Consider the following 21,278-nt stretch of genomic DNA (forward strand, 5'->3'; position numbering starts at 1 on the left):
AGAGGTATGTGGACTATAGATGACCGCCACGTGGACAGGGAGAGGTGAGAAGATCTGGACTGTGTGAACCTCAAAGGAGGGAAAAGAAAGAGAGGGGGGAATAGGAAGGGTTCGGTAATGGCAGAGAGAGGAAAGCAGGAGCCCCACGCCTACACACTTGCCGTCAGGGCGCGGAGTGTGGGAGAAGGAAAGGCACCATAGGAGAGGGCAGCTTCCAGAGCAGAGTCAGACTGAGTGAGCCAGGTCTCAGTTATAGCAAATAGGAGCAGAGATTGAGAGAGAAAGAAGTCATGCACGGAGAGGAACTTGTTAGAGAGGGAGCGAGCATTCCAAAGGGCACAGGAGAAAGGGAGAGAGGAGGGAGGGTGGCAGGGGATGGGTATGAGGTTGGAGGGGTTGACACCAGGAGTTGAAGTTGCATGTGGGAGGCAAGGACGAGAGCATGTAGAAATAAGGCAGGGACCCGTATTGGGAAAGATATCCCCAGAAGCAAGGAGGAGAAGCTTGAATAGAAAGAGTATGTGTGAGGATGATTTGTAGGGGTGTGTTTTAGTGCAGGGTGTATAGCTGTGTGGTGTCAGAGGGCGCAGTAGGAAAGGAGTTCATGTGAACTGAGAAGTGGGGAAGAAAGGAGAGATGGAGATATATGAATAGAGTTAGAGACATGATAAGGCTGGTGGAAGGAAGAGCATAATTTGAAAATAAGTGAGGTTACAGCAAATATAAAAAGTAAAGGTGGCATCACAGCAATAGATAAGTGCTGAGATGTGCAGTCTGGGATGATATCCTCCTTTCCAGCATAGATCAAATGCAGGAATCAGAACCATTAGGTGGTGTCCACTTTTCCACTTCTTTGTGAAATTCCTTTTTAAACTTCATCTAACATTCTACTTTAAGCATGTATACTTTAAGCATGGCTGCACACAGCACTATCTGAACAATATCACAAGTAATAGTTATTAGACCATGGAGGTATCACCTAAAATATAGATAATAAATACATATTTGACATGTTTGCAGTATAGAAATGGACATGCTTGATAAACAATCTTGAAAAACATCACCTAGATATATCACTAAGTAAATAGAAACAAGTTCCAAATAACGGTGCTCAGTACACAAAGGAAACATATATTTCAAATTAAATCCTGAATGAAACACATAGTTGTGTGTTGGATGAGCTCTAATCAAGCCCGGTGAGATTCATAGACCCAGTGCATATGCCTATCATATGAGGGGTTAAATGCAATAACCGTCCAAAATAGTGGAGACAAATAACTGTATAGATGTATGATAATCCAGTAAGAGTACTCCACTGGACAATATTCCTCTAGAGTGGCACTAATAATGGTCAGCTTCTCCCCAACCGAATAATGGAGGAAATGTAGTACTCACATGAATGGCAGCTTATCCCTTTTGAGGGCATCACGCCAGTCAATAACAGAGAAGAACAATCCAAGGATTGGAGCGGAGCATCAAAACTTTATAACTTTTAAGTTGTATTGTATTGTATGTCTTTATTTATATAGCGCCATTAGTGTACATAGCGCTTCACAGTAGTAATACATGTGGTAATCAAATAAATAACAGATAATATAAATAACAGATCATGGGAATAAGTGCTTTAGACATAAAAGTAACATTTCGGAAGAGGAGTCCCTGCCCCGAGGAGCTTACAGTCTAATTGGTAGGTAGGGAGAACGTACAGAGACAGTAGGAGGGAGTTCTGGTAAGTGCGTCTGCAGGGGGCCAAGCATTACTGTATGTATCGTGTTTAGAATATCCACAGTGCTATTCATATGCTTCTTTAAGCAAGTGTGTCTTAAGGTGGGTCTTAAAGGTGGATAGAGAGGGTGCTAGTCGGGTACTGAGGGGAAGGGCATTCCAGAGGTGTGGGGCAGTCAGTGAAAAAGGTTTAAGGCGGGAGAGGGCTTTAGATACAAAGGGGGTAGAAAGAAGACATCCTTGAGAAGAACGCAAGAGTCTGGATGGTGCATACCGAGAAATTAGGGATGTGATGTAAGGAGGGGCAGAAGAATGTAAAGCTTTAAAAGTGAGGAGAAGAATGGAGTGTGAGATGCGGGATTTGATCGGAAGCCAGGAGAGGGATTTCATGAGGGGAGATGCTGAGACAGATCTAGGAAAGAGTAGAGTGATTCTGGCAGCAGCATTTAGGATAGATTGTAGGGGAGACAGGTGAGAGGCAGGAAGGCCGGACAGCAGGAGGTTACAGTAATCAAGACGGGATAGAATGAGGGCCTGAGTCAGAGTTTTAGCAGTCGAACAACAGAGGAAAGGGCGTATCTTAGTTATATTGCGGAGGAAAAAGCGACAAGTTTTAGAAATGTTTTGAATGTGAGGGGCGAATGTGAGAGAGGAGTCGAACGTGACCCCTAGGCAGCGTGCTTGGGCTACTGGGTGAATGATTGTAGTTCCAACAGTAATGTGGAAGGAGGTAGTAGGGCCAGGTTTGGGAGGAAGTATGAGGAGCTCTGTTTTAGCCATGTTGAGTTTAAGGCGTCGGAGGGCCATCCAGGATGATATAGCAGAGAGACATTCAGAAACTTTGGTTTGTACAGCAGGTGTAAGGTCAGGTGTTGAAAAGTATATTTGTGTGTCGTCGGCATAGAGGTGATAATTAAACCCAAAAGATGTTATTAGGTCACCTAGAGAGAGTGTGTACAGAGAAAAGAGAAGAGGTCCCAGGACAGAGCCCTGGGGTACCCCCACAGAGAGATCAATAGAGGAGGAGGAGGTGTTAGTAGAAGAGACACTAAAAGTACGATGGGAGAGGTAGGATGAGATCCAGGATAGAGCTTTGTTCCGAATACCTAGAGTATGGAGAATGTGGAGGAGAAGAGAGTGGTCCACGGTGTCAAATGCTGCAGAGAGGTCGAGTAATATGAGCAGAGTGTAATGACCTCTGTCTTTGGCAGCATGGAGGTCGTCAGTTATTTTGGTGAGGGCTGTTTCGGTGGAGTGAGCAGTGCGGAAGCCAGATTGTAGAGGGTCTAGGAGAGAATAGGTGTTGAGAAAATGGAGCAAGCGAGAGAATACAAGACGTTCAAGGAGTTTAGAGGTAAAAGGCAGGAGGGAGACAGGTCGATAGTTAGAAAGACAGGTAGGGTCAAGCTTGCTGTTTTTGAGTAATGGTATGACTGTTGCATGTTTGAAGGAGGATGGAAAGGTTCCAGAGCAGAGGGAGGAGTTAAAAATGTGTGTAAGCGTAGGGATTATAGTAGGAGCTAGAGGTTTTAGGAGATGGGAGGGAATGGGGTCAAGAGGGCAAGTGGTAGAGGGAGAAGAGGAGATCAACAGCGACACATCCTCCTCTGAGACAGTGGAAAAAGAATCAAGGAAGGCAGGAGGAGAGTTAGGAAGAGGTGTAGGATGGGGGGAAGAAACAGAGGGGATGTTCTGCCGTATGGATTCCACCTTTTCCTTAAAATAGTCAGCAAAGTCCTGAGCGGAGATGGAGGAAGGAGAGGCAGCTGAGGGTGGTTTGAGTAGAGTATCAAAGACAGAGAACAGTCGGCGTGGGTTAGACTTGTGCATGTTGATTAGTGCAGAAAAGTAGGCTTGTTTAGCTTGCGAAAGGGCAGAGTTGAAACAGGATAGCATAAATTTGTAGTGAAGGAAGTCTGCGAGAGTGTGAGACTTCCTCCAGAGGCGTTCAGAGGAACGAGTGGAGGAACGCAGCATGCGCGTGTGAGAATTTAGCCAGGGTCTAGGGTTAGAAGGGCGAGGGCGGCAGAGAGAAAGCGGGGCATGTAGATCAAGAGACGAGGACAAGACAGAGTTGTACTTTCTGACCAGGTTGTCAGGGTCTGTAGCAGAGCTGAGAGAGGAGAGGGAGGAGTGTAAAGTGGACTCAAAGTCAGGTAAGTGAATAGAGCGCAGGTTTCTGCAGTACCGGGGTGTAGATGGAGGTGGAGAAGGGGAGAAGTGAGATAAAGAGAATGAGATGAGATGATGGTCAGAGAGAGGAAAAGGGGAAATGGAGAAATCAGAGAGAGAGAAGTTTTTAGTGAAAACCAGGTCTAAGTAGTGGCCATCCTTGTGGGTGCTGGCTGCATTCCACTGTTGAAGGCCAAAAGAAGAGGTAAGAGAAAGAAAGCGGGAAGCCCAAGAGAGAGAGGGGTCATCAATGTGGCAATTGAAGTCCCCAAGGAGAAGAACAGGGGAGTCTGAGGAGAGAAAGAAAGAGAGCCAGGATTCAAAGTGAGAGAGAAAGGCAGAAGGGGGATGAGTAGAGGTAGGTGGGCGATAGACGACCGCCACATGAACAGGGAGAGGAGAGAAGATCTGGACAGTGTGAGCCTCAAAGGAGGGAAAAGCAAGAGAGGGGGGAATAGGAAGGGTTCGGTAACGGCAGACAGAGGAGAGCAGGAGCCCCACGCCTCCACCCCTGCCATCAGGGCGCGGAGTGTGGGAGAAGGAAAGGCCACCATAGGAGAGGGCAGCTTCCAGAGCAGAGTCAGACTGAGTGAGCTAGGTCTCAGTTATAGCAAAGAGAAGCAGGGAGTGAGAGAGAAAGAAGTCATGCACAGAGAGGAACTTGTTAGAGAGGGAGCGAGCATTCCAAAGGGCACAGGAGAAAGGGAGAGAGGAGGGAGGGTGGCAGGGGATGGGTTATAACTTTATAACTTTATCACTCTTTGATAAAGGGTGTTTGCCTTCGGAGCCTTCTGGCTCACTGGCTGTTACTATTAAATCTGGTTCGGGGTTATTTTCCCCCACTTGAGGAATGGGTGATTAAGTGATTGCGATGACAGATCTTTACCCTCCCATCTGCATCTTGTATTCGGTAGGCAGGGAGGCCCGGCATCTGGGACTCTACCTCAAAGTTGCCATCGCGCCAGTGGTCCGCTAGCTTATGCTTCCCCGGTATTCCCAAGTTTCTATGGAGAACGGCGTCTCCAGTTCAAAGCTCCCGATAGCAGACTTTGTGGTCATATCTCTGCTTGTTGCTCTCATTCAGTTTGGCGGAGGCTTTCTCTGCCAACTGATATGCTCTATGAAGGTTTTCCTGGAGCCGTCGTACATACTTATAGTGAGTCATGTTTGGCCCGGCATCGGTGGATTCCCGGAGATGGATGTCCACACACAGTCGCGCTTCTTGGCCAAACATCATAAAGTAGGGAGTATACCCTGTGGATTCATGTCTAGTGCAATTGTAGGAATGCACTAGCGGTTAAACCGACTTGCTCCATTCGGCTTTCTGTGAGCCCTTAACCTGTCAAGAATGCCTAATAGGTTTCGGTTGAAACTTTCCTGCAGAGCGTCTCCTTCAGGGAGGTATGGAATAGATGTCACGGTAGCTTACAGGGTTATAATATACACCAAATAACTGGGTTGAATTGAATGCAACTGTGATATGATAAAGAAGTTTATTCCTTCAAAGAAGGCGGAAACACAAATAACAAATGGAATATTTACACTTACATGGGGATGGTGCAATGAAGTAATCAGGATTCAGATTAGCAATTCATCAGGCATCAGGTATCATTCAGATGTAATAACGAAGATCACTGTGCAAAGAGCTAACCATCGTTTTTATATGATTTGGGCTCTATATCCTAACATTTGGGTCCCAGGCATTGTTAACAATTATCTTGACCCAATTACCTTTTGTCAGCTAACATGGGAAGCACTTTGGTACCTGCCCCCAGGTAACTGGCACATGCGCACAATCCCTTATTCAGGCTCCCATTTTCCTAACCCCACTCCAAAGAATTGGCGTCTCTAAGTCTGCCAGATGGGGGAACCTGACTAAAGGTGTAAATTATGGCACTGCATGTGAAAGGCCATGTCCTGCTTTCTCTCCACCCTGTATATACAAACCGGGGGGATGAGCCTTTGATCGGTGGCCTTTGTGTAGACACACTGTCGCCCCCTGACCATTAACATACCGTATGGGTCAGGGATTTTCGCGGGCTTTACACTAGGCATAAAATACAGTACAGAAAAAAACAGATGATTGGGGTGCCCTTACAACTATATCAAATAATTGTAATTTATATATAAGACGATTAACATATAAATTAAACAAAAAGGGAATGTGCACAAATATAACTGTGTGAATGTGACAGGATGCTGAAATAGTCCCAAAAAGTTCCAAGGATGTAGAAATCTGGAACCAGCCATTTCTCAGCACATGGAAAGAGATAAATAAAACAACACAGTGTGATATTGTTAGGGGAAAATGCACCTAAAAGATTTTAATGTGGAAATATCAACCACATGAAAAACAAAACAGAAAAAAATGATGAATAAAATAGTGATTGAGCAAGCACTAAAATGGACAAAAAAATCTATTTATTAAAAGACAAAAATCTAAGAACAAAATACAATAAAATCTAGACATCCACTTGTCCTGCGTCCGGCAACTATAAGAATCCTACTTACAAGCTGCAAGTAGGTCAAGCGCATTGGAATGATTACTGGATGGCTGCTCCTCCGCTTCGGATGTAACGCCGGAATGTCCTCTCCTTCTCCTACCCAGACCTGCTGGGTGTTCGGAATAGACCTCCGTCTACTGGGGAATTGTTAAAAAAGCCTCCAGACCTCTCCTGCTCTTTACCTTGGCTCCACTGCCAGCACACTGCTCTGCCTTTCCCTCTCTCGTGAGAATCTGCCATCGGAGGGGGCTGATGCTGGTGTGGCTCCAAAGCTTTTCGATTGTAGAGGGATAAGTGCGCATAACACCGAGACGCGGGGTGTGTGTCATCACCCTACGCATTTCGCGGATTGATCTGTTTCTTCAGGGGTAAGATATGCGGAAATAGTCCCTCCGACTTAGATTAAATAGTCACGGAAATGTCCACAATAATGGTAAACATGTGAAACTCATCATTAAATTTACAATAGGCCTGCTCAACACTTTAAACAAAACCATATCATATAATATAAGAACAACAAAAATCTAATCATAATCTCGTTCAAATTTGACTGAATAATAAATACTTTCAGATAAAAATCACAATAAACAATATCAATGGTAGTGGTGGTACTAATCATTGATATTGTTTATTATGATTTTTATCTGAAAGTATTTATTATTTAGTCAAATTTGAACGAGATTATGATTAGATTGTGGGGGTGGTCAGCTGAGGTGTAACCCCTTTATTACCGGGCCAACCCACCGACTATTGCTACAGTAGTGCGAGACTTCTTGATGTTGAGCAAGTTGAGAAGCTCCTTGATCAACTTGCTCTCAAAGTCTCTACCTTGATCGGAGTGCATCCGATTCTGCAGCCCGTAGTGGATGAAGTACTTCTCACACAGCACTTTGGCTACTGTGAGAGCTTTCTGATCTTTAGTGGAGAGTGCTTGGGCGTATCAAGTATGGTGATCAGTCACATCAGGATGTTCCCGATGCCCATTGAGTCTGCCTCAAAACAGACAAAATCCATGCAGACCAGGTCTGAGACTAGGGGGGTCATGCATTAAGCGGTGCAAAAGCACTTTTAGCCTGTTTTGCGCCAACAATGCATACCCCGATTCAGTAAGGGGTGAAAACTTGGCAAAAAGCAAAAAAAAACACCAAGTTTTTTGGCATTTTTCCCGTTGTCGGCGCGGTGAAAAAGCACTTTGCGCCATGTTTTGAAACCCGCTCAATTCTAGTAGTGGCGACTAGCTTTGCGCCACTCTAGAATTGAGATTTTCACGGCAATCCGTCTCGCCCCAAAAAGTTGACAATCTGATAGGGAGAGGCTGGAATGAGCGGTGGAACTGCACTTAGAAAAAATCAGGCCTTTTTCCTGCCTGGGATTGATGCCGTAGGTCTCCAGAGCTGATACCATTAATACCAGCACCGGAGCCCCCCGGCATGCATCCGAGGCAGGAATAATGCTTTTAAAGGCCACTTCATTACCTTAGCGGCTAACCGCCTGGTTTATTGGGGGTAGCGGGGGTGGGTGAATGGCGTATTTGGCCCTTGGTGGTTGTTTAGGGCTTGCGGGGGGTTTGCTTGTGCACTTAGCCCCTTCATGACCTTAGCGGTTAATACCGCTACGGTCATGAAGGGGTTAAGCCCTCCCGCTACCCAGCCGCAAGCCCTAAACAAACCACCGTTGGGGCTAATACCCACTTCGGCCACCCCCGCTACCCACAATAAAAAAAATACACACACAACAGCCCCACACTAAATAAATAAATAAACATATAAATAAATTTATAAATAAATAAATATATAAATAAATATATAAATAAATAAATATATAAATAAATAAAAAAAAATATATATAAATATATATATATATATGTATATATATATATATATATATATAAACACCAACAATTCCTATACCCCCCTAACATACACATATTCAGTTAGTTCCGGAAATAATTGGACACTGATACAAGTTTTGTTATTTCGGCTGTGTACCAAAATAAATTCAAGTTACAGTTAAATAATGAATATGGGCTTAACGTGCAGTCTATCAGCTTTAATTTGAGGGTATTTACATCCAAATTGGTGGAAGGGTTTAGGAATTACATCTCTTTAATATGTAGCCCCCTCTTTTTCAAGGGACCAAAAGTAATTGGACAATTGACTCAAAAGCTGTTTCATGGATAGGTGATGGCTATTCCTTCGTTATTTCAGCATCAATTAAGCAGGTAAAAGGTATGGAGTTGATTCCAGGTGTGGCATTCTCATTTGGAAGCTGTTGCTGTGAACCACAACTTGCGGTCAAAGGAGCTCTCAATGCAAGTGAAACAGGGCATCCTTAGGCTGCAAAAAAAAGAAAATCCATCAGAGAGATAGCAGGAACATTAGGAGTGGCCAAATCAACAGTTTGGTACATTCTGAGAAAAAAAGAACGCACTGTGGGCTCTGCAACACAAAAAGGCCTGTACATCCACGGAAGGCAACAGTGGTGGATGATTGTAGGATCCTTTCCATTTTAAAGAAAACCCCTGTACAACATCCAGCCAAGTGAAGAACACTCTCCAGGAGGTAGGCTTATCATTATCCAAGTTTACCATAAAGAGAAGACTTCACGAGAGCAAAGACAGAGGGTTCACCACAAGGTGCAAACCATTCATAAACCTCAAGAATAGAGAGGCCAGATTAGACTTTGCCAAACAATATCTAAAAAAGCCAGCCCAGTTTTGGAACAGCATTCTTTGGACAGCTGAAACTAAGATCAACCTGTACCAGAATGATGTGAAGAAAAAACTATGGAGAAGGCTTGGAACGGCTCATGATCCGAAGCTTACCACATCATCTCTAAAACACAGTGGAGGCAGTGTGATGGCATGGGCATGCATGGCTTTCAATGGCACTGGGTCACTAGTGTTTATTGATGATGTGACAGAAGACAAAAGCAGCTGGATGAATTCTGATGTGTATAGGGATATATCGTCTGCTCACATTCAGCCAAATTCAGTGAAGTTGATTGGACGGCGCTTCACTTTACAGATGGACAATGACCCAAAACATACTGCGAAAGCAACCCAGGAGTTTTTTAAGGCAAAGAAGTGGAATATTCTGCAATGGCCGAGTCAATCACCTGATCTCAACCTGATCGAGCATGCATTTCACGTGCTGAAGACAAAACTTAAGGCAGAAAGACCCACGAACAAACAACAACTGAAGACAGCTGCAGTAAAGGCCTGGCAAAGCATCACAAAGGAGGAAACTCAATGTTTGGTGATGTCCATGCGTTCCAGACTTCAAGCAGTCATTGCCTGCAAAGGATTCTCGACAAAGTATTAAAAATGAAAAATGTATTTATGATTGTGTTAATTTGTCCAATTACATTTGAGCCCCTGAAATAAGGGGACTGTGTATGAAAATGGTTGCAATTCCTAAACGTTTCATACGATATTTTTGTTCAATCCCTTGAATTAAAGCTGAAAGTCTGCACTTCTATTGCATCTCGGTTGTTTCATTTCAAATCCATTGTGGTGTTCCCCGCAGGCCTGCAGTACCAATTCTGTGCACCCCAAAATAAATTACAACACATAAATACACCACCCTTAACACATACAGTATAGTAATGTGCAAAATTAATATTATCCATATATGGATAATAGTGAATTTGTCCATTTAAAATACATAAAGAACAATAAATACAAAAATTACATATAGCACACACCCATGTCCGGCTGGCATGATGAAGGCCATCCTCATCTTCATCACCGTCCATGCCCCCTCCGATGCTGCAAAACATGAACAAGAATAAAAACAGCCAATGTAATGTCCCCTAACCCCTTAATCACCATAGCGGTTATTAACAGCTACAGTCATTAAGGGGTTAACCCACCCTCACCCACCAGTCGGGAGGCCTACATACCCTCCCCGTATACCCCCCCACCCCGTGAGGCCTAACCACCCTCACACACTACCCAGCGGGGAGGCCTACCCACATACCCTTGGGGCCAATACCCCCTTCCCCCACCCCCAGTACCCACAATAAAAACAATACACAGCCCCACAATAAACATCATTATATTTATTAAATACATAACCGTCCCCCTGTGCCCCCCAGAAATACATGATTTATTATTTTACATGCAGGGTTAATACCCCAGGCCCACGGGAGTCCCCGGTGGGCCTGACGGGTCACCACGCAGACCTACAGTAGCCCAGCACCATTTTTCAAACAGGGTCTGGGGGCCTGTTGGTGGTCCCCGCCAGGCGCCATGGTCCACCAGGTATTCTCCGCGGTCACCGTGGGCCACAATGGGGTCCCCACGGGTAGGCCCGCGGCTGTCTGGGGGCCCTGGGTCAGACCCACAGGTGTCTGAGGGGCCTCGGGTGGTTCCCACGCGGGTCTGGGGACCCAGGGTGGTCCCTACGGGTCTGCGGTGCCCCCACAGATGTACAGCACGTCTGTACGTTTTGTTAGTCCGTTGATATCCGTTCTTAAGCCATCAAGGGCGGCATTTAGGTCCTCTTGAAATCCCCTCCTCATTTTGAGAAAGAGGGATTCGAAGTAGAGCTTGTTTAATCCGAGCTCCGGCAGTTCTAGTGAGTCCGGCTCTGTCTCTGCCTCCACATGTGCTTCGTGTGTGGCCTCCTCTGCACCATCTTGAGAGTCCCCGCTCGGCTCCAGCGGGTGCTGCGCGGGGGCAAAGTACTTCGTAACCCCCTGGTTCTGGCTCCCCTTCGGCCTGGAAGGCATTGTACCCTCTTCCTGGGGACTTTAGGTTAGTTTTGGGGCTGTTTGTGGTGGCGGAATATGCTCTTTCTGGTAGTTAATCTGTGAGGGTGTCGGGAGCTCCTCTTTTACCCGACCATGCTCTGCTACGTCTCCGGAAGTCCTCCTCTCCTCCTCACTTTTAAAGCTTTACACTCTTCTGCCCCTCCTTACATCTCAGCCCTAATTTCTCGCTATGCACCATCCCGACTCTTGCGTTCTTCTCAAGGATGTCTTCTTTCTACCCCCTTTGTATCTAAAGCCTTCTCCCGCCTTAAACTTTTCTAACTGACTGCTCCGCACCTCTGGAAAGCCCTTCCCCTCAATACCCAACTAGCACCCTCTTTATCCACCTTTAAGACCCACCTTAATACACATTTGCTTAAAGAAGCATATGAATAGCACTGTGGTTAATCCTGGACACATGAGACATACAGTAAAGCTTCCATCCTGCAGACGCACTTACTAGAATTCCCTCCTACTGTCTCTATACGTTCCCCTACCTACCATTTAGATTGTAAGCTCCTCGGAGCAGGGACTCCTCTTCCTTAATGTTACTTTTATGTCTGAAGCACTTATTCCCATGACCTGTTATTTACATTATTTGTTATTTATATGATTACAACATGTATTACTACTGTGAAGCGCTATGTAAATTTATGGCGTTATATAAAGGCATACAATACAATACTATCAGGACTGTTTATTTCTCTGGACTAGTCCTGATGGCACAACATCTCCATGGGTATTCACTTAAGATGTCTACGTTTGCTATTTACTGTCGCGGTCGAGTTTATTCTAACATTTTCCCGGTCTCGGCCGCGACAGATACCGGGCGCGCGCCGAGGTTTCCCGTGCGCGCACCGGAGCCTCGGAAGATCTGTCCTCCGATCGAGGCACCCCCCTCCCCTCTCCGGGTCCACCGGGTCCACCGGGTCCCCCGGACCCCCCCCCCCACATTAGAGGAACCCAGGGCTCCCTCGCTCCCGATGAAGCGTGACAGCGCATCGATGACGTGCGGCACGCCGAGGAAAAAAAACGAGCGAGCCGGGAAATCTCCCGGCTTGCGGCACTAGCCAAGTTAGAATAAAGTGTGCCGCCTCTGTATTCTCAGATCTACCTTTTTGCCATTTTACATTGGGATTGCTCAATACTTAAAAAGAGGACATCTATTTAAAGAAATATTATATTCATATAAGATATACCTTGTTGCAACAGAGGAGGCTTTTGAACTCATTGATTTGAATGATAATACTTGCAACACTTAATATCCTTTTCATATAACATCTATTGATATTAAATTTGATTTGATCTGATTCTATTCAGCTGTTTTGTTATTCCATCATATGTTTGATGCCGTGGGGACAGTATAAGAAGCGAAACGTGGGAGATTTTTTCTGTTTGACATTGTTTTGTGTTTAGCATGCAACAATTGTTTCAATTTTTTTTTCAAATACCTGGTGAGATCCTTTTACTTGGGGTTTGCGCCCATACCCTTTCTTTTCATTGCTTGTTGCTAACCATGCTATTTTTCCATGCCTTACAGGCTTGGTGATGTCTGTTCTTAACACTGCTAATTATATATGTGGAATGATAGTGGAGCAAGAACCTTCAGACAGCAGAGTACCTTAACTCTACTCGTAGTGAGAGCTACATAACCCACTAGCATATCTATGGGTAGTACAGATGAATGTGAGTAATCTGCCATAGAGACTCAATGTTTTATGAGTGTGATACAAAGATTCGTTAGATTGGAGCATTGTACTGTAAGAGGTTCACGTGAGTATCCGCTGCTCTGTCAGACATATGAGTAATTATAAGCAAGAACCTGTTTCTCAACAGTGTTGTAACTGCCATAGGCACATTTTGTATATGGTATACCAAGCGTCATCAACATGCCTGTACCAGTGACTTATGAGCATGCTCGCCACAGTAAGGTACTGCCACATACCCAGTTTGTGTGTGGTATAAGTATAGCAGTACTAGGCGTTACCAATGCATCTGCACAAATGTTATATACACTGAATCCTGTGGCAGTTTGTTCACAGTACTGTTACGATCAGTGTAGAACATGTGATAAGAAATGCATGATCCTGTCACAATGTATTGTGCAGGGACGTATGTCATGCTATGTTCAAGCATATCCATCATCTGGTTATAGGATGTTGGGGAACACATATGTTAAGTGAGAGTGTGTAAGCTACATTGGTATTACTAGGGCCTTAAGTGGTTGACTATGGGCTCACACAGTGTACCACCCCTACTCTACCACATGGTGCCATGATTATTCAGCAGAAGGTAAGCCCCACCACGTTTCTGCCTGCATATAGTGGCATGCTAGGCTAAACAGAGGGGGGGGGGGGGGGGGAGGGGAGTTTCTGGAAGATCAAATTCCTGTTAGAGCTGAAGTAATGAGATCTCCTTGTGAGTAGTTATGTAAGCCCTTGTGTATAGGACAGGTTCCCCATCCCTTTTGCTTTCAGTTAGAAATGGCACCCCATGTAGGTCGAGTCACGACTCTCCTTTTCAACCTATCCAAAATTCTGCTGCTAGAATTTCACTCGCACTCGTGGGAGATTTTATCTGTTTGTTATTGTTTTGTGTTTAGCATGCAACAATTGTTTCAATTTTTTTTTCAAATACCTGGTGAGATCCTTTTCTTTGAGGTTTGCGCCCAAACCCTTTCTTTTCATTGCATATTGCTAGTTCTTAACACTGTTAATTATATATGTGGAATGATAGTGGAGCAGGAACCTTCAGGCAGCAGAGTATCTTAGCTCTACTCGTAGTGAGAGCGGCATAACCCACTAGCATATCTACGGGTAGAACAGATGAATGTGAGTAATCTGCCATAGAGACTCAATGTTTTATGAGTGTGATACAAAGATTCGTTAGATTGGAGCATTGTACTGTAAGAAGTTCACGTGAGTATCTGCTGCTCTGTCAGACATATGAGCAACTATAAGCAAGAACCTGTTTCTCAACATTGATGTAACTGCCATGGGCACATTTTGTATATGGTACACCAAGCATCACCAACATGCCTGTAACAGTGACTTATGAGCATGCTCTCCACAGTAAGGTGCTGCCACATGCCCAGTTTGTGTGTGGTGTAAGTATAGCAGTACAAGGAGTTACCAATGCATATGAGCAAATGTTATATACACTGATTCCTGTGGCAGTTTGTTCACAGTACTGTTATGATCAGTGTATAGCATGTGATAAGAAATGCATGATCCTGTCTCAATGTATTGTGCAGGGACGTATATCAAGCTTCTAGAAGATCAAATCCCTGGAAGAGCTGAAGTAATGGGATCTCTTGTGAGTAGTTATGTAAGCCCTTGTGTATAGGACAGGTTCCCCATCCCTTTTGCTTTCAGTTAGAAATGGCACCCCATGTAGGTCGAGTCACGACTCTCCTTTTCAACCTATCCAAAATTCTGCTGCTAGAATTTCACTCGTACACCGTCTCTGCTTTCTCTCCCACTGTTTCTTACCTATGAATCTTCGTCACACTATATATACCAACCACCTCGTCTCACCACCTTCAAGTCAAACTTTAGAACCCACCTGTTAAATGAAGCATTCCAATAGACCAGCTCATGGCTACTGTCTTACGCCCACAGTCACTCTTACCAACGACTTCCATCTACTGCACTTACCTCCCTCACCTGCCGTCTCTGTAAGTTTCCCAACATACCACTTACATTGTAAGCTCTCGGGGAAGGGATTTCCTTTCCTATTGTATAATAATTTCCTGTACTGTAGTCATCGTTAGGAAAGTGCCAAGTACATTGTGGGCACTATATAAATAAAGATGTACATACATTGACAAAATGATCAGAAAAATGCAACTGTATTGAAATCTTTCTACAGGAATAAATAGTATGGGGAGAAAATACTGGGAGACCCAAATCAGGGTCAGATAGGGTCATACAAAAAGCGTAACAGGGGAAGGAGAGTGCACAGGGGAGATATACAGGACCCCTTATTTGCAGTTGCCCCATGTTGCCATACGGTTGTTGATCGGGGTCTTCATGAAGTGAGGGGACTTCATATACGCAGCAACAGGAGGCAAAGCCTGGGAGAGGAAGAAAGGATATATCAGCTTAACGACTATGTTAATGAGCTTCATAATTGTGGGAGAAAATCAGATTCCAAATATCCCCCCATGTGACAACCAAGTAATGTGAATAATTACAGGAAAATAAATACCTGATTAGTCATTACAAGCTGTGCAGAATAAGCCATTCCTGGACGCAGCACAGTAACTTCAGTCCACCCTCAACCATTATACCCACATACTTACTGCCCTCGTGTCCAGCTAGAGTGGAGGCTGAAGGAGCCCCGAGGTAATAGCCCTCTTGTAGTGTGCACAGATACCCCTGGCATGGGATGACAGCTGGCATGGGATGACAGCTGAGGGATGCTAATAAGACAGCCATTATTGGGATAATAAGACAGTTCTGGGGTGAAAGTCACCTCAATTCGGGTCAGGAAATCCTGTAGGTTGGTGAAGTTTTGCAGACACGTTGGTTCCAGCATTCGGTGTTGATCCAAAACATCGTACATCAGGAAGTCAGCAAAGGTGATCTGGGGGAGGAGATTGGAGGCAGTCATGATCTCTCCTCCACACCCTGGTGTGACACTTGACAGTACGCCAAGGCATCATCTGGCAATGGCATACCCAGAATGAGGAGAGAATGCAGATGGGGAGAAGAAGTGGAAGCAAGAGATGATAGGATGTAGTAGGGAGAGGAGAGAGCTAGCTTGAGTGAAGAGATGGGTGCTTGAGGGGGAGAGGGGCACCTTTTCTCCTGCAATCCAAGCTCCGTCTCCAAGGAAGCGAGAAAATCTTGTTAGAGCGACAGGCAACTTCTCCAGGTATGGTCCCTTCAGGGTCTCCTGGGGGGGAGGGGGGTTGATAATATGCTAACGTCTCTCCCCCTAATTTGACCTCCACAACCATATATCTCTCCAGCCTTCAGACTCACAAACAGGGGGTTATAGGCAATCGTGACAAGGTCCCGCCGAAAATCCATGACCTGGTTCTCCATCAGATCCACACGGAGCTTCTCCCCCTCCAACTCCCCACCTGGTAGGTGGGAAAAGAGAGACTCACTGGGAGAGGAAGACTCAATATGGGGGGGGGGAGGAGAGCTAGAATGACTTGGGGGCTGATTCTGGATGTGCTGAAGCTGCAAATGGGCCATTTTCAGTCAAAATTCCCAAATTATGTCAACGTGCAAATGTAGCTAAAAACGGCTAACCCTTTAATTGGGGGAAGGAGAGAGACATCCCTCAAGGGGTATTACTCGGACACTGTGGGCAGATTCTTACACAGTCCATGTTTGCGTGCAATGTAGCGCAGGATGGCGTTACTCTGTGTCAGCTTCACATCTTCGTCCAACAGGTACGGCAACTGCAGGAGGAGAGGGTAACTAGTATTACCCCTCACGAAATTGGATTCCCCTCCAACCTCCCACAGTCTACAAACTGAATCATCCCACCAATTTAGGAGGTATTAGACCACTTTTACACTAGGGAAATAAAATTCCCCTCCATATCCCCCACCCACTTTCCCATAGCCCACCACCCCTCCCTGGGGTCACTTGTACATTGGGGAAGTCCAGTCCCAGCTTCTCCTTCTCGTCCAGCCACTGGCTCTGGTCATAATCTGGGGCTAAGGAAGAGATGAATCTGTTTGACACCGATACACTGCACACAGGGAGTGGCACACACTGCACAGAGGGTGGCACTGTGTGTACACACAATGTTACAGGTTCTAAAATACATAGGCTGGGAATCATTAAGCCGCAATGCGTTGCAACACTACTGATGTGGCATTAATGGCCACTGAAGAACACCAATTAACACAAGATTGGGGTGTGATAATCTTACCCTGCATCACAGCTCAGTGAGTGCCAGCTATAGTGCAATAGTGTCACACCACATGCAAGTTATCAATGCATTTGCACTCACAGCTGGAAGGCTGATCCATGCATCTACTTCGGTCAGGATAAAGCACGATAGTACAAACTACTCTTATTTATACAGTCACAGCTCTGCTTTCTCTGTAAAAGTAAGTTATCAGAATTATTGTGTGAATCTTTCAGAAGTTCTCTGCCCCATCACCCATCTATATTGAAGTCAGGCGCAGTAACAGCTTTCAGCAAGACACTGATGCAGGGAGGAGGTGGGTGTATATAAACTAATCCACACCAAATAGGAGAGAAAATACTCCACAAACAGACTGCTTAACCCCTTCCAGGGGTCCTGGCAGAAGGCCGTAGCGATACCAATGGTGCATAGAGTAGACTGGCTAAGGGAGTCACGAAACATGGCACTGTCTGCTACCCCACACGTGTGATGCACTCACCGTCACCAGTCACATATAGTTTCTCCTCATACAGGGTCCCCGTATATTCTAGCAGGAGACGGATGGAGTGAGCCAGCTACAGGATGAAGAGAAAAAGGAGAGGTAGAGAAGGGATAAGTGAATAAACACCCTAACACCCAGTTATAGACATACTTCAATATTACCCTCCTCCTTCCATTGTACCCCCAATAAATTTAATATTACCCCCTCCTCCCAGAGTACCCCCTAAACCTTCATTACTCCTCACAGTATACTCAACCATTGAGTATTACCCCTTCCTCCCCATATACCCCTCTCTGTACCTTCAATAGCACTGTATACCATCCTCCCCAAATTCCTTAATGCTACCCTCCCCATACTTCATTACCCACCTCCTCCTATTATACTCTCCCCATTCCAATCAATATTATCCTCTTCCCATATACCCCCATAACTTCAATATTACCCCCTCATTCCCATAACTACATTACCCCTCTTATTTCCATACATCAATATTACACCCTCACCATATCCCCCATAAAGCATTGCCCCCATCCACCCAGTAACCACTTATACTGTAGTATTATCTCCCCACAGTGACTCACCCCTCGGATGTCCCAGTACCCCAGTATCACCATCCTGCTCTATATCAGGCTGTGACTCTGCCCTCCTAATAAATTCTCTTAACTATGGACAAGCTAAAGATCAGGCTCTGAGCTTGTCACGTGATATACTGTCTGACAGCCAATCAGGTCTGGCAAAACTCCAGCCTCCCCTGCCCCAGACAGCTGAGGCCATTTAAAGGGACAGCACAATCACAAGCAGCAATTGAGATATTTCTTATGGATTCTGTGGTTTCTACAACAAACCCTAGTAGCCATTTTATTCTATCCCTGAGGATCAGAATGTCAGGATTTTGAAAATGGATCCGTGAAGTCTATATATCTGAAGCCAAAATTGCATCATTATTTTTACTCTGCGGCCTGAAAGCAGGAATATCCTTAAAACCTGACCTGTTGGTGACCCTTGAGGACGGCAGTTAGCCACCCCCGCTGTAGTGAAACCGTTAGTTCCCTTTAAGTGAACAGCTCTGACTATAACCATTATTTGGGATTACGGTTTGTATTGTTTTCGTAAAATCAGTGTATTTTTTATAGAGTGTTTGTATTTAATTTGAAAAAAAAATCAGTGATTATCAGTGTTAACGGGAAAAATGACACACATTTGAATTTGGTGTATTAGGTTTTTATCGTTTCCATACGCCCCTTGTGTTTCCTTTGTCTCCTACCTGTGGCTGCTACAAGAGGTGGAACTTAATGGGAAACAATGCTTTATTTCTGGTGTTTATCCCTTTTATCTGGAAGTGTGAGGTGATCATTCCATGCTTTGATTTGCAGTGATTGTTACTCTTCTCTACTTTTCTTATTAAACTCACTAGATTATATATTGTCTATGTTTTGTTTTTTGAGTATTTAAAACACAACACATTTAAAACACAAACAAAGGTTTGGGGGGGAGGCACGCTGGGAGGTGATAATGAAGGTTGGGGGGGCACGCTGGGAGGAGATAATGAAGGTTTGGCTGGGGCACGCTGGGAGGAGGGGGGTGAAATTGAAGGTTTGGGGGGAACACTGGGAGGAGATAATGAAGGTTTGGTGTGGGCACGATGGGAGGTGATAATGGAGGTTTGGGGGGGGCATGCTGGGAGGAGATAATGAAGGTTTGGGGGGGTACGCTGGGAGGAGGGGGTTGATAATGAAGGTTTGGGGGGGGCACGCTGGGAGGAGATAATGAAGGTTTGGTTTGGGGGGCACGCTGGGAGGAGATAAGGAAGGTTTGGGGGGCACGCTGGGAGGAGATAATGAAGGTTTGAGGGGGGCACGCTGGGAAGAGATAATGAAGGTTTGGGGGGGCACGCTGGGAAGAGGGGGTTGATAATGAAGGTTTGGGGAGGCACGCTCGGAGGAGGTGGGTGATAATGAAGGTTTGGGGGGGCATGCTCGGAGGAGGGGGGTGATAATGAAGGTTTGGGGAGGCACGCTGGGAGGTAATAATGAAGGTTTGGGGGGGCACACTGGGATGTGGGGGTGATAATGAAAGTTTGGGGGGGCACGCTGGGAGGAGGGGGGTGATAATGAAGGTTTGGGGGGGCATGCTGGGAGGAGGGGGGTTGATAATGAAGGTTTGGGGGGGCATGCTGGGTGGAGGGGGTTGATAATGAAGGTTTGGGGGGGCACGCTGGGAGGAGGGGGGTGATAATGAAGGTTTGGGGGGGCACACTGGGAGGAGGGGGGTAATATTGAAGGTTTGGGGGGGCACACTGGGAGGAGGGGGGGTGATAATGAAGGTTTGGGGTGGGCACGCTGGGAGGAGGGGGGTGATAATGAAGGTTTGGGGAGGCACACTGGGAGGTAATAATGAAGGTTTGGGGGGGCACACTGGGATGTGGGGGTGATAATGAAAGTTTGGGGGGGCACGCTGGGAGGAGGGGGGTGATAATGAAGGTTTGGGGGGGCACGCTGGGAGGAGGGGGGTTGATAATGAAGGTTTGGGGGGGCATGCTGGGTGGAGGGGGTTGATAATGAAGGTTTGGGGGGGCACGCTGGGAGGAGGGGGGTGATAATGAAGGTTTGGGGGGGCACACTGGGAGGAGGGGGGTTATATTGAAGGTTTGGGGGGGCACACTGGGAGGAGGGGGGGTGATAATGAAGGTTTGGGGTGGGCACGCTGGGAGGAGGGGGGTGTGATAATGAAGGTTTGGTGGGGGAACTCTGGGAGGAATGGGGGTGACAATGAAGGGTTGGGGGGGGCACGCTGGGAGGAGGGGGGTTGATAATGAAGGTTTGGGGGGGCATGCTGGGTGGAGGGGGGTGCTAATGAAGGTTTGGGGGGCACGCTGGGAGGAGGGGGGTGATAATGAAGGTTTGGGGGGGCACACTGGGAGGAGGGGGGTAATATTAAAGGTTTGGGGGGGGCACACTGGGAGGAGGGGGGGTGATAATGAAGGTTTGGGAGGCACGCTGGGAGGAGGGGGGTGTGATAATGATGGTTTGGGGGACACGTTTGTAGGAGGGGGGTGATAATGAAGTTGTGGTGGGAGCACGCTGGGAGGAGGGGGGGTGATGATGAAGATTTGGGGGGGCACGCTGGGAGGAGGGGGGGTGATAATGAAGGTTTGGGGGGGCACGCTGGGAGGAGGGGGGTGATAATGAAGGTTTGGGGGGGTACGCTGGGAGGAGGGGGGTAATAATGAAGGTTTGGGGGGCACACTGAGAGGAGGGGGGGTGATAATGAAGGTTTGGGGAGGCACGCTGGGAGGTAATAATGAAGGTTTGGGGGGGCACACTGGGATGTGGGGGTGATAATGAAAGTTTGGGGGGGCACGCTGGGAGGAGGGGGGTGATAATGAAGGTTTGGGGGGGCACGCTGGGAGGAGGGGGGTTGATAATGAAGGTTTGGGGGGGCATGCTGGGTGGAGGGGGTTGATAATGAAGGTTTGGGGGGGCACGCTGGGAGGAGGGGGGTGATAATGAAGGTTTGGGGGGGCACACTGGGAGGAGGGGGGTTATATTGAAGGTTTGGGGGGGCACACTGGGAGGAGGGGGGGTGATAATGAAGGTTTGGGGTGGGCACGCTGGGAGGATGGGGGTGTGATAATGAAGGTTTGGTGGGGGAACTCTGGGAGGAATGGGGGTGACAATGAAGGGTTGGGGGGGGCACGCTGGGAGGAGGGGGGTGATAATGAAGGTTTGGGGGGGCACGCTGGGAGG

The 21,278-nt window shown here is 46.5% G+C and overlaps 1 protein-coding gene across 1 annotated transcript; it reads right to left on the reverse strand.

Annotated features, from left to right (window-relative positions):
* Positions 1-15,138: 15,138 nt before the first annotated feature.
* Positions 15,139-18,146, reverse strand: LOC142493067 (glutathione S-transferase Mu 4-like). The gene is made up of 8 exons (XM_075596563.1): positions 18,114-18,146; positions 17,530-17,605; positions 16,769-16,833; positions 16,491-16,572; positions 16,145-16,245; positions 15,960-16,055; positions 15,534-15,743; positions 15,139-15,231 (listed from the first exon to the last, which is right to left on the reverse strand). The coding sequence occupies exons 1-8, from the start codon at positions 18,144-18,146 to the stop codon at positions 15,139-15,141; spliced, it is 756 nt and encodes a 251-aa protein (XP_075452678.1).
* Between the last annotated feature and the right edge of the window lie 3,132 nt (positions 18,147-21,278).

Source organism: Ascaphus truei, chromosome 1, assembly GCF_040206685.1.
Source record: "Ascaphus truei isolate aAscTru1 chromosome 1, aAscTru1.hap1, whole genome shotgun sequence".
NCBI classification, from domain to species: Eukaryota; Metazoa; Chordata; class Amphibia; order Anura; family Ascaphidae; genus Ascaphus; species Ascaphus truei.

Bases quoted from the DNA above. Each gene is read 5' to 3' on its own strand.
- LOC142493067 (XM_075596563.1), bottom strand. From the start codon at position 18,146: ATGGTGATACTGGGGTACTGGGACATCCGAGGG. The intron at 16,834-17,529 runs GTGAGTGCATCA...TCTCTTCCTTAG, and splicing joins ACTATATGTGACTGGTGACG to CCCCAGATTATGACCAGAGC. The intron at 15,232-15,533 runs GTATCTGTGCAC...TTCCTCTCCCAG, and splicing joins GCTGTCATCCCATGCCAGGG to GCTTTGCCTCCTGTTGCTGC.